The following is a 16,868-nucleotide window of genomic DNA, read 5'->3' as shown; positions in this document are numbered from 1 at the left end:
GGAAGGGTGGTGAATCTCTGTAATACTTTTCAAAATGATGAACAAATCCAATAAATATGAAATCTGTTGATTGCAGTTAAACAATCAGCTTTAATTTATTTTTACTGATGCCTGTTGGAAATATTAAGCGATGAATATTTTTACGTTGTTTATGGTAAAGAGGCATACTTTTGAAAATGGTAAACAGGTACAAACTGATCTGTTACTTATGTCCATTTGTAAAATTAAGCTAGATTCTACCTATGGAATTTGGGTAACACTATTTTTCTTTAACAATATTAAACAAAATTAATTTTATTTATTCGTATTCTTTTTATTAGTTTTTTGCATTATGTATATAATGCAAAAAAAATTCAATGAAAATTCAGCGGAGTTTTTTTTTTAATTTCGTTTCGTTTCGAAAAATTTCGAATCAAATGGACCTCAATTTCGTTTCGTTTCGAAGTATCGGAAGTAAATCTGAATTTCGTTTCGTTTCGTTCCGAACTAACAATAGCATTTCTAATTTCGTTTCGTTTCGTCAGGAAAAAATGTTTTATCGCATACCCTTACTTATCACATAACCGAATATTCCTTCCCCGTGGCGCTCGGAGATGCATAGGATTCCTCGTTCTTCAGTAACAATAAGTTCCGAACTATTTTCCTCTCCTATTCCTGAATAGACTGTGAAGCCGTGGCCGGCATCGTTCTTCTTTTTCTTCTTTCTGGCATTACTACCGAAAACACAAACCTGATATAACGATAACGTAAGTCAAGTTCGCTCACAAAACATTATGGCCTTGTCTATATCATCGTCTTCTATTATTCAATAGCATGAATGTAGCAACATTCATGACGAACTTAATTCCTCAACTCGAGAAGAAATAATGCAACATCATTGGACATGTTTTCACACTTTTATTTTCCGTCTACAAAAGTGGTTATTGCAGAACAACTCTTAATGATTTATTGCACAGATATTCCAAATTCTCAACTTGACAGCGAAGTCACAACTTCAAGTATAAAAATAACCTACCAAAATCCATACCGGCATTAGCCAGCAGCCATTAGTAACTCCGCTCCACCATCGAGATCCGCTCGTTTCGATCCGCGAACGAGTCCTATTTCAACGAAAGCTCTATTTCCAGAACGCCCCGAAAAAAAAACGCCCATCCAACGGGCAACTGAACCTGCATAAAATTCCATCGTCACTGTCGACGTCAGCGCTTTCTTCCCGTTTTGAGCCGAAAAACCCCGTCAAATGAATCATTGAAGCGTGAGCCAAAAATAACAGGCCCCAAACAGGGGAAGAAAGAAGGACGAACCGAAAAACGTGACCAAAATTTGATACTGAAACACAGTAACTAGACCGAGGAAAAGGAGGCAAAAAGACTCGCCGCCGTTGGTTGGAGATTCCCGAAGATAATTAGCATAATTGAATAAGTGTCGAGCCCCGGCTGGAACTGGTTGCAGCTTACTCGAAAGAAATCTCGGCCGGGACGTCGATGATTAGTTGCTGTGTTATTGATTTTACCGAAGGACTAAGTCAAATACGGATTTAAAGGACTACGATGTGAGGCCGGCAAAGGAAAGGCGAAAATCAATACGTTCTGTGATATTGTTGGATGCCGATGTGAAATTCTATATGAGTGTACTGAAGAAAAACGTGGGAAAAGTTTTAATTGCTGAAGTTTCCGCTCATGCAGGAGTCAATTAAATGAAGGTTGAATGAATAAAAGTTTTTTAATGGGCATAAAATTCAAAATCGTTAAATTTTAACAGTTTTTAGGAGAGCTTATTTTGAGTCTGGAGTGAAATTTAAATATTTTAGAACTGGCAAAGCCGCACACTTATAGTAAAGTCTGTGAAGTTTTAATCTTCCGTTACTAATAGTAAGAGATTTATCACTGAAATGACCTACCGAAAACATAAAGAAACCTAATTAAATAATTAAGCGATTACCATCAGGATCTCCGCTGCACAACCAAGAAAGGTGCCCCGAAAACAGTCAACCCTAATTGGGTTCCCTCCTTAGACTATTGTTACCTAGTTTATGCATGTAGGCACTAAATTAAACTAGAGAAAAAGAAAAGTGTACGTTCATTAATCAGACAACTCCTCCTCGCCTAACTTTCGCCCGGAGCGCCCGGATTTAGGCAACATAAAGTGCAAACGACCCGAAGAAAAAGTGTTATTACTTCATGGCACGAAAAGCTTAATCGGTTCGACGAGTACCAACCATCCGAGAGTGAAGTTCTCTCCCCCCTCCGTGCACCTCGTGGTCACGAAAGTGAGCCGAAAGTGATTGAATATTCCAGCCGTGCCATCTAGGGGAAAAAAAAGTTAGTGAAAAATTGCTGCGCCTACTCATGGGCAACCAGCTGTGCAGCGCCTTTGTGTATGCCGCCGTGTCCCGCGTTGTTTGATCGCTTCCCATCAATTCTGCGTCCGGAAAGTAAAATATACATATCCGGATTTCTGACCCCGACCCGCTCTCCCTGCCCACGGAAAGTTCGAAATAAAAGTTTACTCGTCACATTGCTCCGCGTTGAATAAATAAAATTGATGCCTATTTGCTTTATCAATTGATGAATAATTGCGGAATAAATTTTCGCGTAACGCATCGTTGGTGGTCGAAAAGTTGAAAAATCGCCGGTGCAAGTGTCAGACAGTCAGATTAATCAATTAAAGTGCAATATTTTTGGATCGTGATCCGTGTCCCTCGTGCGCTCGATAATTAAACCCAAAACCCCACACGCAGGCGATTAATTGCAAAATTGTTTGCCGTGTGAGTGAGCGGAGCTTGCCCAACCGAATCGACGCAGCAGCATGGCGATGGTAGTGTCGGGCCGGGCCAAGGCCGTCATAGCGGCCTTCGTGTGCTTCTTTCTGCTCGGGATCGTTCTGGTGACCGGTTCGACCCGCGGTTGGTTCGTTCCGGTGCGGTACCATAACGAGCGGGTCGCCGCCAGGATACAGGTAAGGCCCTTTATAGTGAAATACTGCTGTAGATAAATCTAGAGCGGGGGATGATGCCCTGCACACATGTTCTTATGTGGGATTTGGGTTTTTTGACGGAGAAAAGTGAAGCGATAAAGTCGGTTTTTGGGATAAATTGTTTCGGATGTGGAGGTTAAGCGATCACATATGGTAGGTTCAAAAGGGGTAATAGATTCTGGGAGTAAAAAGTAGGTTGAAACACACTCTGAGAGATTGATTTGAATTTCATTTCATAGCTGTTTTTTCATGTTGTGATGTCATACGTTATTTCTAACTAACCTAAATCATTTAATAATTATTATTTATATTCAGTAGTGTACTTATGTGAATGTTATATTTCCTATTGAGTATTATATGGTATCAAATTAAACTTCCCGGCGATAAAAAATAGTTGAGTTTTGTAATAAGACGAACTATTCTATGTCTGACAAAAAATACAGACAAATATATTCCATAGCATTTAGCTTCCTTTCGCTTAAAAACCATTTGCTTATTAAATTACTTTTACTTGAACGAAAAAAAAACTTTTTGCCTCAATGTATGACCATTCGTTTGTCAAATTTTAGAAGTGCTGAACTGGTGGAAAAAATTGGTTGCAAGACACTCGTCTATAATAAACCTTGCATTTGATTCCTACATTACGGGTGGTCACAATAAAACGAGAATTTCAATACTTCAATACTTTTCTATAAGAACAATAATGCTTTCGAGAAACATTTCCTTATGTAATAAATCCTTAGAATATTTAGTCAAATTGTTGTTTCAAACATGCCGTCAAAACAGGAAGGATGTGCGCCGCATTGTACATTTTTTCAAGCGAACAAAGATCGTGGAAAAAGTACACGGTGGACAATTTTGAACGTAAAAATATTTCGAAAACTGTTGAAGGATTTTTAGTAGACCGAGCTCCATTGTATTCAAAGGTGATTGGAAGGCCAAAGACACGAAGCAACTCGTCAATAAGATCAGAAGCATCATCCGGAAATGGCCGCCGTCCATCGGTCATGTGATACCTGTAAGATTGAACTACGCCGTAATTATTCAAAAATCAACAGATTGAACGCCGTTCGCTAGGGTCCGGACAAGTATGAAGCGACAGAATCTGAAAGGAAGGCATAGAGACCGTCTAGTGAATAGCACACAACACAACCGAATCGTGAATCTTCTTGCCTGCGTCCTGGCTGTGGGCGGCTTGGTTAGTGGTATGGAAAACCCCCACGCCAAGACAGGCCTACCATAGCTGATGAACAAATCAATCATAATCACGATCGCAAAATCTGTTTCAAATTAGGAATTAAGAAATTTAGAAATTCAGGAATATGAGAATTAATTTAGGAATCCAGGAATTCAGGAATTTGGAACCATAGGAACATAAGAATAGCGTGCGATCGTGAATTTAGGAGTTTGAGAATTTAGGAACTTGAGAATAAACGATTTTAGAAATTTGGGAAATTGGCAATTCATGAAATTCATGAACTTAGGAATTTGGAAGTTAAGGAATTTTGGAATTAAGGAATACAGGAATTACTGTATTTAGTTCACTGAGGAGTTCATACTGAGAAGCCCACAGTGATTCCTCTTGGAGTTCTTCCATAAATGAAGTTCCTCCAAGAATATTCCTGAAACTTCTCCTGATTCCTGAAGGAATTCGTAATGCATTCCTGGAGGAATTCGAAATGGATTCCTGGAAGAATTCGAAATGAATTTCTGGAGGAATCCGAAATGAATTTCCGTAGGAATTCGAAATGAATTCCTGGAAAAGTTCAGAATAAAATCTGGGGGAATTTCAGAATGAATTCCTGGGGAAATTCAGAATGAATTCCTGGGGAAATTCAGAATGAATTCCTGGGGGAATTCAAAATGAATTCCTGGGGAAATTCAGAATGAATTCCTGGGGGAATTCAAAATGAATTCCTGAGGGAATTCAAAATGCATTTCTGAGGGAATTCAAAATGAATTCCTAGCGGAATTCAAAATGAATTCCTGGGGGAATTCAGAATAAATTCCTGGAGGAATTCCAAAATGAATTCCTGTGAGAATTCGAAATGAATTTCTGAGGGAATTTAAAATGAATTCCTGGGGGAAGTCGAAATGAATTCCTGAGGGAATTCGAAATGAATTCCTGGGGGAATTCAGAATGAATTCCTGGAGGAATTCAGAATAAATTCCTGGGGGAAATCAGGATGAATTCCTTCGGGAATTCAGAATGTATTCCTGGGGGATTTCAGAATGAATTCCTGGGGGAAATCAGGATGAATTTCTTCTGGAATTCAGAATACATTCCTGGGGGAATTCAGAATGAATTGCTAGGGATATTAAGAATGAATTTCTGGGGGAATTCAGAATAAATTCCTAGGGGAATTTAGAATGAATTCCCAGGGGAATTCAGAATGAATTCCTGGGAGTTCAGAATGAATTCCTGGGGAATTCAGAATGAATTCTGGGGAATTCAAAATGAATTCCTGGGAATTCAAATGAATTCTGGGGAATTCAAAATGAATTCCTGGGGAATTCAAAATGAATTCTGGGGAATTCAAAATGAATTCCTGAAATTCAAAATGAATTCTGGGGAATTCAGAATGAATTCCTTGGGGAATTCAAAATGAATTCCTTGGGGAATTCAAAATGAATTCCTTGGGGAATTCAAAATGAATTCCTTGGGGAATTCAAAATGAATTCCCTGGGGAATTCAAAATGAATTCCTTGGGGAATGCAAAATGAATTCCTGGGGGAATTCAGAATGAATTCCTGGGGGAATTCAGAAAGAATTCCTGGGGGAATTCAGAACAAATGCTTGGGGGAATTTAGAATGAATTCCTGGGGGAGTTCAAAATGAATTCCTGGGCAAATTCAGAATGAATTCATTGGGGAATTCAGAATGAATTCCTGGAGGAATTGAAATGAATTCCAGGGAATTCAAAATGAATTCCTGGGGAATTCAGAATGAATTCTGGTGGAATTCAGAATGAATTCTGGGGAATTTCAGAATGAATTCCTGGGGAATTCAGAATGAATTCTGGGGAATTCAAAATGAAATCCTGGAGAATTCAAGATGAATTCCTGGGGAATTCAGAATAGAATGAATTCCTGGGAGAATTCAGAATGAATTCCTGGGGGAATTCAGAATTAATTCCTGGGGGAATTCAGAATTAATTCCTGGGGGAATTCAGAATGAATTCCTGGGGGAATTCAGAATGAATTCCTGGGGGAATTCAGAATGAATTTCTGGGGGAATTCAGAATGAATTCCTGGGGGAATTCAGAATGAATTCCTGGGGAAATTCAGAATGAATTCCTGGGGAAATTCAGAATGAATTGCTGGGGGAATTCAGAATGAATTCCTGGTGGAATTTAGAATGAATTCCTTGGGGAATTCAGAATGGTTTCCTGGGGGAATTCAGAATGAATTCCTGGGGGAATTCAGAATGAGTTTCCTGGGGGAATTCAGAATGAATTCCTGGGGGAATTCAGAATGAATTCCTGGTGGAATTCAGAATGAATTCCTGGGGGAATTCAGAATGAATTCCTGGGGGAATTCAGAATGAATTCCTGGGGGAATTCAGAATGAATTCCTGGGGGAATTCAGAATGAATTCCTGGAATTCAGAATGAATTCTGGAAGAATTCAGAATGAATTCCTGGGGGAATTCAGAATGAATTCCTGGGGGAATTCAGAATGAATTCCGGGGAGAATTCAGAATGAATTCCGGGGGGAATTCAGAATGAATTCCTGGAGGAATTCGAAATGAATTCCAGGGGGAATTCAAAATGAATTCCTGGGGGAATTCAGAATGAATTCCTGGTGGAATTCAGAATGAATTCCTGGGGGAATTCAGAATGAATTCCTGGGGGAATTCAAAATGAAATCCTGGAGGAATTCAAGATGAATTCCTGGGGGAATTCAGAATGAATTCCTGGGGGAATTCAGAATGAATTCCTGGGGGAATTCAGAATGAATTCCTGGGGGAATTCAGAATGAATTCCTGGGGGAATTCAGAATTAATTCCTGGGGGAATTCAGAATTAATTCCTGGGGGAATTCAGAATGAATTCCTGGGGGAATTCAGAATGAATTCCTGGGGGAATTCAGAATGAATTTCTGCACAATTCAGAATGAATTACTGGAAGAATTTAAAATGAATTCCTGGAGGAATTTAGAATTCCTGGGGATATTCGGATTGAATTCATGGGGGAATGCAGAATGAATTTCTGGGGGAATTAAGAATGAATTCCTTGGGGAATTCAGAATGGTTTCCTGGGGGAATTCAGAATGAATTCCTGGGGAATTCAGAATGAGTTTCTTGGGAATTCAGAATGAATTCCTGGGGAATTCAGAATGAATTCTGGTGAATTCAGAATGAATTCCTGGGGAATTCAGAATGAATTCCTGGGAATTCAGAATGAATTCCTGGGAGAATTCAGAATGAATTCTGGGGAATTCAGAATGAATTCTGGGGAATTCAGAATGAATTCTGGAGGAATTCAGGTAATGAATTCTAGAATTCAGAATGAATTCCTGGTGGAATTCAGAATGAATTCCTGGGGGAATTTCAGAATGAATTCCTGGGGAAATTCAGAATGAATTCCTGGGGGAATTCAAAATGAAATCCTGGAGGAATTCAAGATGAATTCCTGGGGGAATTCAGAATGAATTCCTGGGAGAATTCAGAATGAATTCCTGGGGGAATTCAGAATTAATTCCTGGGGGAATTCAGAATTAATTCCTGGGGGAATTCAGAATGAATTCCTGGGGGAATTCAGAATGAATTCCTGGGGAATTCAGGATGAATTCTCTGGGGAATTCAGAATGAATTCTGGGGAATTCAGAATGAATTCCTGGGGAATTCAGAATGAATTCCTGGGGAATTCAGAATGAATTCCTGGGGAATTCAGAATGAATTCCTGGGGAATTCAGAATGAACTGGAATTCAGGAATTCAGAATGAAATTCAGAATGAATTCTGGGGAATTCAGAATGAATTCCTGGGAATTCAGAATGAATTCCTGGGGAATTCAGAATGAATTCCTGGGGAATTCAGAATGAATTCCTGGGAATTCAGAATGAATTCTGGGGAATTCAGAATGAATTCCTGGGGAATTCAGAATGAATTCTGGGGAATTCAGAATGAATTCTGGTGGAATTCAGAATGAATTCCTGGGGAAATTCAGAATGAATTCCTGGTGGAAATTCAGAATGAATTCTGGAGAATTCAGAGTGAATGCCTGGTGGAATTCAGAATGAATTCCTGGGGGAATTCAGAATGAATTCCTGAGGGAATTCAGAATGAATTCCGGGGGGAATTCAGAATGAATTCTGGGGGGAATTCAGAATGAATTCCGGGGGGAATTCAGAATGAATTCCTGGAGAATTCAGAATGAATTCCGGGGGGAATTCAGAATGTATTCCGGGGGGAATTCAGAATGAATTCCGGAGGGAATTCAGAATGAATTCCGGGGGGAATTCAGAATGAATTCCGGGGGGAATTCAGAATGAATTCCTGGGGGAATTCAGAATGAATTCCTGGGGGAATTCAGAATGAATTCCTGGGGGAATTCAAAATGAATTTCTGGTGGAATTCAGAATGAATTCCTGGTGGAAATCAGAATAAATTCCTGGTGGAAATCAGAATGAATTCCTAGTGGAAATCAGAATGAATTCCTGGTGGAATTCAGAATGAATTCCTGGTGGAATTCAGAATGAATTCCTGGTGGAATTCAGAATGAATTCCTGGAGGAATTCAGAATGAATTCCTGGAGGAATTCAGAATGAATTCCTGGAGGAATTCAGAATGAATTCCTGGAGGAATTCAGAATGAATTCCTGGAGGAATTCAGAATGAATTTCTGGAGGAATTCAGAATGAATTCCTGGAGGAATTCAGAATGAATTCCTGGAGGAATTCAGAATGAATTCCTGGAGGAATTCAGAATGAATTCCTGGAGGAATTCAGAATGAATTCCTGGAGGAATTCAGAATGAATTCCTGGAGGAATTCAGAATGAATTCCTGGGGGAATTCAGAATGAATTCCTGGGGGAATTCAGAATGAATTCCTGGGGGAATTCAGAATGAATTCCTTGGGGAATTCAGAATGAATTCCTGGGGGAATTCAGAATGAATTCCTGGGGGAATTCAGAATGAATTCCTGGGGGAATTCAGAATGAATTCCTGGGGGAATTCAGAATGAATTCCTGGTGGAATTCAGAATGAATTCCTGGGGGAATTCAGAATGAATTCCAGTCAAGATTCCAGTGGGAATTCAGAATGAATTCCTGGTGGAATTCAGAATGATTTCATGGGGGAATTCAAAATGAATTCTTGGAGGATTTCAGAATGAATTCTTGGGGGAATTCAGAATGAATTCTTGGGGGAATTCAGAATGAATTGCTGGTGGAATTAAGAATGAATTCTGGTGGAATTCAGAATGAATTCCTGGAGGAATTCAGAATGAATTCCTGGAGGAATTCAGAATGAATTCTGGTGGAATTCAGAATGAATTCCTGGTGGAATTCAGAATGAATTCTGGTGGAATTCAGAATGAATTCCTGGTGGAATTCAGAATGAATTCCTGGTGGAATTCAGAATGAATTCTGGTGGAATTCAGAATGAATTCCTGGTGGAATTCAGAATGAATTCCTGGTGGAATTCAGAATGAATTCTGGTGGAATTCAGAATTGAATTCCTGGTGAATTCAAAATGAATTCAGGAATTCAGAATGAATTCTGGTGGAATTCAGAACGAATTCCTGGTGAATTCAGAATGAATTCTGGGAATTCAGAATGAATTCCTGGTGGAATTCAGAATGAATTCCTGAGAATTCAGAATGAATTCCTGGAGGAATTCAGAATGAATTCCTGAGTAATTGAGAATGAATTCCTGGGGGAATTCAGAATGAATTCCTGGGGGAATTCAGAATGAATTCCTGAGGAATTCAGAATGAATTCTGGAGGAATTCAGAATGAATTCTGGAGGAATTCAGAATGACTGGAGGAATTCAGAATGAATTCCTGAGGAATTCAGAATGAATTCCTGGTGAATTCATAATGAATTCCTGGAGGAATTCAGAATTAATTACTTGAGAAATTCAGAATGAATTCCTGGAGGAATTCAGAATGAATTCCTTTTTATTTCCTGAGGGAATTCAGAATTAATTCCTGAGGGAATTCAGAATGAATTCCTGGGGGAATTCAGAATGAATTCCTGGGGGAATTCAGAATGAATTCCTGGGGGAATTCAGAATGAATTCCTGGGGGAATTCAGAATGAATTCCTGGGGGAATTCAGAATGAATTCCTGGGGGAATTCAGAATGAATTCCTGGGGGAATTCAGAATGAATTCCTGGGGGAATTCAGAATGAATTCCTGATGGAATTCAGAATGAACTTCTGGGGGAATTCAGAATGAATTCTGGATGGAATTCAGAATGAATTCTGGATGGAATTCAGAATGAATTCTGGATGGAATTCAGAATGAATTCTGGATGGAATTCAGAATGAATTTCTGATGAATTCAGAATGAATTCCTGGAGAATTCAGAATGAATTCCTGGAGAATTCAGAATGAATTCCTGGAGGAATTCAGAATGAGTTCTGGAGAATTCAGAATGAATTCCTGGTGGAATTCAGAATGAATTCTGGGGGAATTCAGAATGAATTCCTGGTGGAATTCAGAATGAATTCCTAGTGGAATTCAGAATGAATTCCTGGAGGAATTCAGAATGAATTCCTGGAGGAATTCAGAATGAATTTCTGGAGGAATTCAGAATGAATTTCTGGAGGAATTCAGAATGAATTCCTGGAGGAATTCAGAATGAATTCCTTTTTATTTCCTGAGGGAAGAATTCAGAATTAATTCCTGAGGGAATTCAGAATGAATTCTTGGTGGAATTCAGAATGAATTCCTGGGGGAATTCAGAATGAATTCCTAGGGGAATTCAGAATGAATTTCTGGGGGAGTTCAGAATGAATTTCTGGGGGAATTCAGAATGAATTCCAGATGGAATTCAGAATCAATTCTTGGAATGAATTCCAGGGTGAATTCAGAATATATTCCTGGCGGGATTCGGGATCAACTCCTGAGAATGTTTGGGATTTGTTCCTAAAGATGATCAGGATTTATTCCTGGAGTAATTCGGGATGAATTCCTGGAGGAATTCAAAATGACTTCCTGAAGGAATTAAGGATGAAAACCCTGAAGTTCCTTCAATATCTTATCCCAACATATCCTTACAGAATTTTACTAGGTTTCAGGAGCATCACTAAAAACTCCTCCAGCAACTTCAATGTGAAACCTTCCAAAAATTCAACAGAAAACTCTTAAAGATCTTCACTGAAAGTCCTTCCTGTCTCAATAGAAGAAATTCCCCCTAATTTCATAAGGAACACCCAGAGAACACCAGAATTAAGAATAAATACTCCTGAATTCCAGAGGGAACCCCTCACAAAGTTACATGCCCTAGCAACATTTTAGGTTTTCAAGGTCGTTGTAAAACCAAAAATGTTACTTGGGTGTTGATGTTGATATCCCGGATTTCCTAAAATTACTTCAGGATTTCTGAGAGTTCTTGCAGAAGCTTTTTGAATTTGGCTTTTTCTAAAATTTCTAAAAAAAATCTCAACGCAAAACAAAGAAATACTGCACCAATCTCGTCGCTTCTTTCTGTTAACATGCGTGCGCACTGATAAAAGAAAATCACAAAAATATAAAACCAACTCGTTTCACTGCTTTGTTTTTGATAAGATGAACATGGGAGCTATGAGATGAAGTGACAAATAGTACCCTCAATATCACGCGGACAATGGCAATATTCAACCCCGGGGTCTCCCTTCGTTACGATCTTTGCATTGAACATCCGAAATCCTCTTACTGCTAAAAACGCGTTGGGTTTTGTTTTGGATCCTGGAGTAAATTTTCCGGAATTGTAGTTTCCGCATATTTTTTTAAATCACAAAATTATCCTCAGATTTTCATAGCTGAACTATTATTCATCCAAACGTTTCGTGTCGTTTGCTGTCGAGAACCATTTTCACCGGGTTACTGGCTACGTACCCGACCCACCGCAGTCGTACGATTTTTGCAGTGTGAACGATTGGCATAAAGGCCTATTTGGCCTCGAAAGTCTTTTGGCTGTACAGGTCATATGGCAGAACCGGTTATTCGACCATTAATGTCGATAATTGAGACTTAAGAAAAACGAGAAGAGAGAAATAAGAAGTGATACGACTTCTGGTTTTTCACTTTTCACATCTCTCTCTCTCTCTTCATTCATCACTTCTAATTTTTCACAGAAGTGAAATACGAGGAATGAAAAGTGAGACGTAAGACATCTCACTTCTCATCTCTCACTTTCATTAAGTAATAAGAAGTGAGACGTCTTACCTCTCACTTCTCATTTCCCAATTTTCACTTCACTTCACAGTGAAAACTGAGAAATCAGAATTGAGAAATTGGAAGTGAGAAGCGAGACGTCTTGCATTTAACCTCATACTTCTCACTTGTTAGCGAGAAGTGTGAAATGAGAAATGAAGAGTGAGAAAGTAACAAGTGAGTAGTAAAGTAACAAGTGAGTAGTGAGAAGTAAGATGTATGACATCATTTTGACTTGTCAAAATATTTTTTTACTTGTTAAGGAGATTTACAGAGTTAAATATTGATATTTCTTGGTCCATTGAGCTTTTATAATATCGGTAATACGTGAATCAGCCATATTCGAAAGCGAAATAACACCAAGCCACCATATTACTAAAAAGCAACCCAATTCATCGAGTCTTCCTTAAAAAATTAAATTTGAAAGTTGAACTTCAATCTCTCGGAATAAAAAATCCCGAAAGAAAATAAAATTTTAAAACAAATTCAATCTCTTGGAAGATCAAGCGGTATAAAAAGGAGTATATTATATACGTTTTCCATGATCAAACCAAAACAGCGTAGAAGTTTGACAGCATTTCAATGAGAATCTCAAGATCAAAGGTTGCTTCCCAATGGTGTGCCCTGAAATAATCTCCACCGCCCTGGATATCTATTCCATGGTGAAGCGTCGATCCAAAACTATCTTTATTCGAGCGGAAAGCAGCAGCTTTCACTCCGACTTCCATCCCATCGAGTCTTATCGAAAACACTTTCAAGTTCATCTAAATGGAAATCAACTTTTTCGTCTCACTCGTGCTGTTTAGTTCTGCTGAATGGGGGAAATTTCACTTCCAAATTATGTTTATGGAAAGATTATAGGAGGCAAACTTCAAAGATGTCATTCATGTCACTGAATTTATAAACATATGTTTTATGATCAATAAATCAGCGTGTCAGTCATATACGCCCAAAACCAGGGAAAGGATTGAACCGTTGTCAGGTGAATTATTCAGGTTTCTTCGTATCCATTTATATTCATTCACATAATGCTGGGGATATGATAGAAAACCTTATTCGATTCTGGAAATTTGAGCGATAGCAAAAAGTTCAGTAAATACTTTCCGTGGTTGATGTTTCATAAATCGATCCGACTTCTTCGTTATAAGATCTTTTCTTTCGATTTTATTTCTTCCGCTAAGTTTGTCCTAAACAATCATAAACCTTCCAAGCGGAATGAGCTGCGGCGAGAGTTCATAATGTGTATCTGCCTATGGGGAAATAAATTTTTCCACCTTTTCATAAGCGCTCGGTTCGCTCTGAAATTTCCATGCTTTTGCACCTGTCCGGCGCAGAGAGTGGGAGAAAATCTGCACTTGAGCTGGACTGGATTGGCTTTTGAAAAGTTTGTTGAAGCACTTTTCGCTCACCATCAACGCAGCCAGTGCCCTCTGTTTACTTGCGAGGGATGGGAACATTTTCGATTTCAGAAACGAAACTATCGAAACTCATAACAGAATGATTTTTTTTATAGTCTGGTCGCAAGATAAAGTTCAATTTTGTTCAATTGTAAACTTAGAATAGGTGGATTGAAAGAAGTTTCTCGAATCTAAAGAGTTCGGGTATGCAAAGTTTGAGAAAAGCTGTTACTACACTGATTTGCCCGTTTTAATTGTCTGCCCATTATCAACTTCCTCTCGAAAGGTGTTCATCCGAATTTAAACTCAGCTCGCAATTAAACGCGAACAAAATTGAGAAAGAAAGAAAGAAAAAAAACTTTCGCCCCACAAATATTGACTTTTTTGCCCTCCATTTCGTTGAGTGTCCCATTATTTGAACAAATCTGCTGCAATCCCGCTGGATTCACGCCCAAGAGAGAAGACACAGTTTTGCACTTTTTTTCCGATCCTTTCGATTACTGGTCCCCGGCGGAATCTTGCCCGACACGATTAAGTAAGAGCACGCGCGCGATCCAACAAAAGACGGCGACAAAGCGCACAGTGATATCCAAGTGTGGACATCTGTTTGGTATTTTAGGTCAATTTATTTTCGAATTTTGGAATGTGGGGATTGAAATACCAGATTTCATGTGATGAAATTGAAATGGGCGACGTCGATTGAAATGGAAATTACGTGACAAATTGGGTCTGGTACAGCGAAAAAGGATACGGCTTTGCATTTTAGAAAGTATGTTTGGTAGCATTATGGCATGGTTTTATGATACTGTGAATGGCACACAAAGCAGGATTCTGTCAGTTTGTGTAATGTGTTTCTGTCAAATGTGTACATGTTAACTGACAAGTCAAGTGCGACTGTCAGATTGAAGGAGTACATTGGGAATATTCTGAACGGTTGAAATTAAGTTGACACAAAGGATAGTATGGATGGATGGTGATTATCAAAACATGAACGCGCCAAAATGTGAAGCTGTTTTAAACTTTGCTCTAAAATAAGTTAAAGAACGAAACTATTCTTCTTGGCTTAATGAAACTTACCAAGCTAATTAAAATCGATCGTATTACACTTTTCAACTTTGCAGAATTATCAAGTTGCATAATTGCAGTCAATAAAACACAGGTCTAAAGGACGAAATAAAACTTAAGTAATATATTTGTTAAAAATAGAAAATCTTCAAAATATCTACCAAAGAACAACCGAATTTCATGATGTAGTCCGTTTTCAACGTTTTAACAAATAGGAATCACTGTGCCATGGGGTTGAATACTTCTGTGCGCTTTCGTTGTCCTCCATGGGGTTCATCGAAGAGAGTTTTCCTCCGCTCATTTTCATATTTAATGAATTTCAAATTAAATGCAGACGGGCGGCGGCATCAAACGAGCACCGACAACCGACCGAGACAGAGAGAAAAACGCGCCCTGCGTGACGGGAACGATGGATGTACCGTACCGTACCGCCCCCCCACCAACTGTCGGAACGCCAAGAAAAAGGGGTTCCTCGATGGGAAGAGGGGGAAGGGGGGAGGGGGTTGCAGGATAAAAAAAACTACGGAGTGAAAGCAGCGTGAGAAATTGGACTTTTTTCTACTCGTTTGTCAGGGTGAACAAGATGAAGATTGTCTTTTGCTCCTCTCGTTTTCTGTGTTGGCAAATAGCAGGTTTTTTCTTTGCGTTTCACCGGGGGGAAAAAGGTACGCCAGAACGTGCCAGGGTGATAAAGATGATAGCAATGAATAATTTGTTGAAAGTTTATTGGAGTTGGAAGTGTGTTTAAATCAGATGAAATTTTCATCTTGAATTGTTTCCTTGAATCAAAAAGGAGGTTGGGTTTGTTGGGGAAATATACGATTTCTGACTAATTTTATGGTTTCCCAGGATGTGATCCGAGCCAGTTGCTGTTATGTCAAACAATGCTTAATGCTGGGGGTTTAGCTTATTAAGCCATAGCTAGACTGGCGTCGATTAAAATATTTTCAGCAGTGGCGTGATAGATCATTTTTTATTAGCAGCGGCGGCGTCACGCCGTTGGCGTTTGACGGTGCGTTTATTTTTATAGACGTGAATAAGATATTTAGTATGAGCATGCGAAGGGTGATTCGTATATGACGTCCATAATTTCATTACAGTTCTCAACTTTCTTTCCTTGTGACGTTTTTGTGAATACTAAAAATATGCAACGGCTAGAAATTTGAATGGATGAAAGTTTTTGGAACTCTCATAAGCAACCTAATCTTCGAAAACGCGATGTTTATCCGGTACCTGGGTATATTTTTCTGAACCGTGAAATATTCCACCAAAATGCATAATCAAAATATAACGTACGTTTTCAAATGCTTAAATATAGCTTGCCTGAATTATCAATAGTCATAGTTTTTGTAGGGTTGCAGCTTCTTGAATTCATGACATGTATCCATATCAATAACGATAAAAAACAATGGGTTGACCCAAACAATGTGTGCAAAAAAATTGTTGAATAACTATTGAAAAACAATATACACTTAGCTTTCCAGTATGTAGGTGTATTCTTTACACAATACATAAACAATCTTCCATAAAATTATGAAAACATTTTTTTCTGCTCTGAACTACAATGGAATGAATATTGATCCATCGAGTGACAATGGATCAGCATGATCGTAATTGTTTATTAACAACATTACAGCTATGATATTGACTGATATAGTTACGTAAACATCAAAATATGATCAAATTACTAATCTCCATATATAAAAATGAGTTTGCATTTTCTTTGAGGCAATATAACTCACGAACAGGTTGACCGATTTGTTCGGTCTTTTCACTAATCGATTCGTCTTACGATCCGCTGTGTTTAAATGTATGAAAAGGTAGAGCATTTCGCTGAGAAAGTTGAACAAATGTAAAAACACTACGTTTTCGTGATTTGTGAAGAAAACCATCTAGCTCGAATTAAAATCGATATAGAGGGCGACGACTAGGTATACAATTGACATTTAGGACGAGGAAAAAACAATCCAAAAAAGATCGGGCAGGTTCGCCTAGCTAATAATAATGTGATGTGATGTCTGTGTATGAGTGTGTCAGTATGTGCGAACGCAAAAAAAACTCATTCTTTGG

The 16,868-nt window shown here is 38.7% G+C and overlaps 1 protein-coding gene across 16 annotated transcripts in view; it reads left to right on the top strand.

The window, feature by feature from the left end:
- Positions 1–16,868, top strand: part of LOC134218429 (collagen alpha-1(XVIII) chain) — an 865,092-nt gene that overhangs the window by 404,314 nt on the left and 443,910 nt on the right. For 2 of the 16 annotated variants that reach the window (XM_062697415.1, XM_062697414.1), the window contains exon 2: positions 1,128–2,958. The exons of 13 other annotated variants lie outside the window; for them this stretch is intronic. In XM_062697415.1, the coding sequence (XP_062553399.1) occupies positions 2,809–2,958 (150 nt within the window). In that variant the 5' untranslated portion in view covers positions 1,128–2,808. Of the gene's footprint in view, positions 1–1,115; positions 2,959–16,868 lie in introns of those variants that run through there. One more of the 16 variants, XM_062697416.1, reaches the window with a different exon arrangement.

Source organism: Armigeres subalbatus, chromosome 2 (assembly GCF_024139115.2).
Source record: "Armigeres subalbatus isolate Guangzhou_Male chromosome 2, GZ_Asu_2, whole genome shotgun sequence".
Classification (NCBI taxonomy): domain Eukaryota; kingdom Metazoa; phylum Arthropoda; class Insecta; order Diptera; family Culicidae; genus Armigeres; species Armigeres subalbatus.
This window is presented reverse-complemented; position numbering and strand designations above follow the sequence as displayed.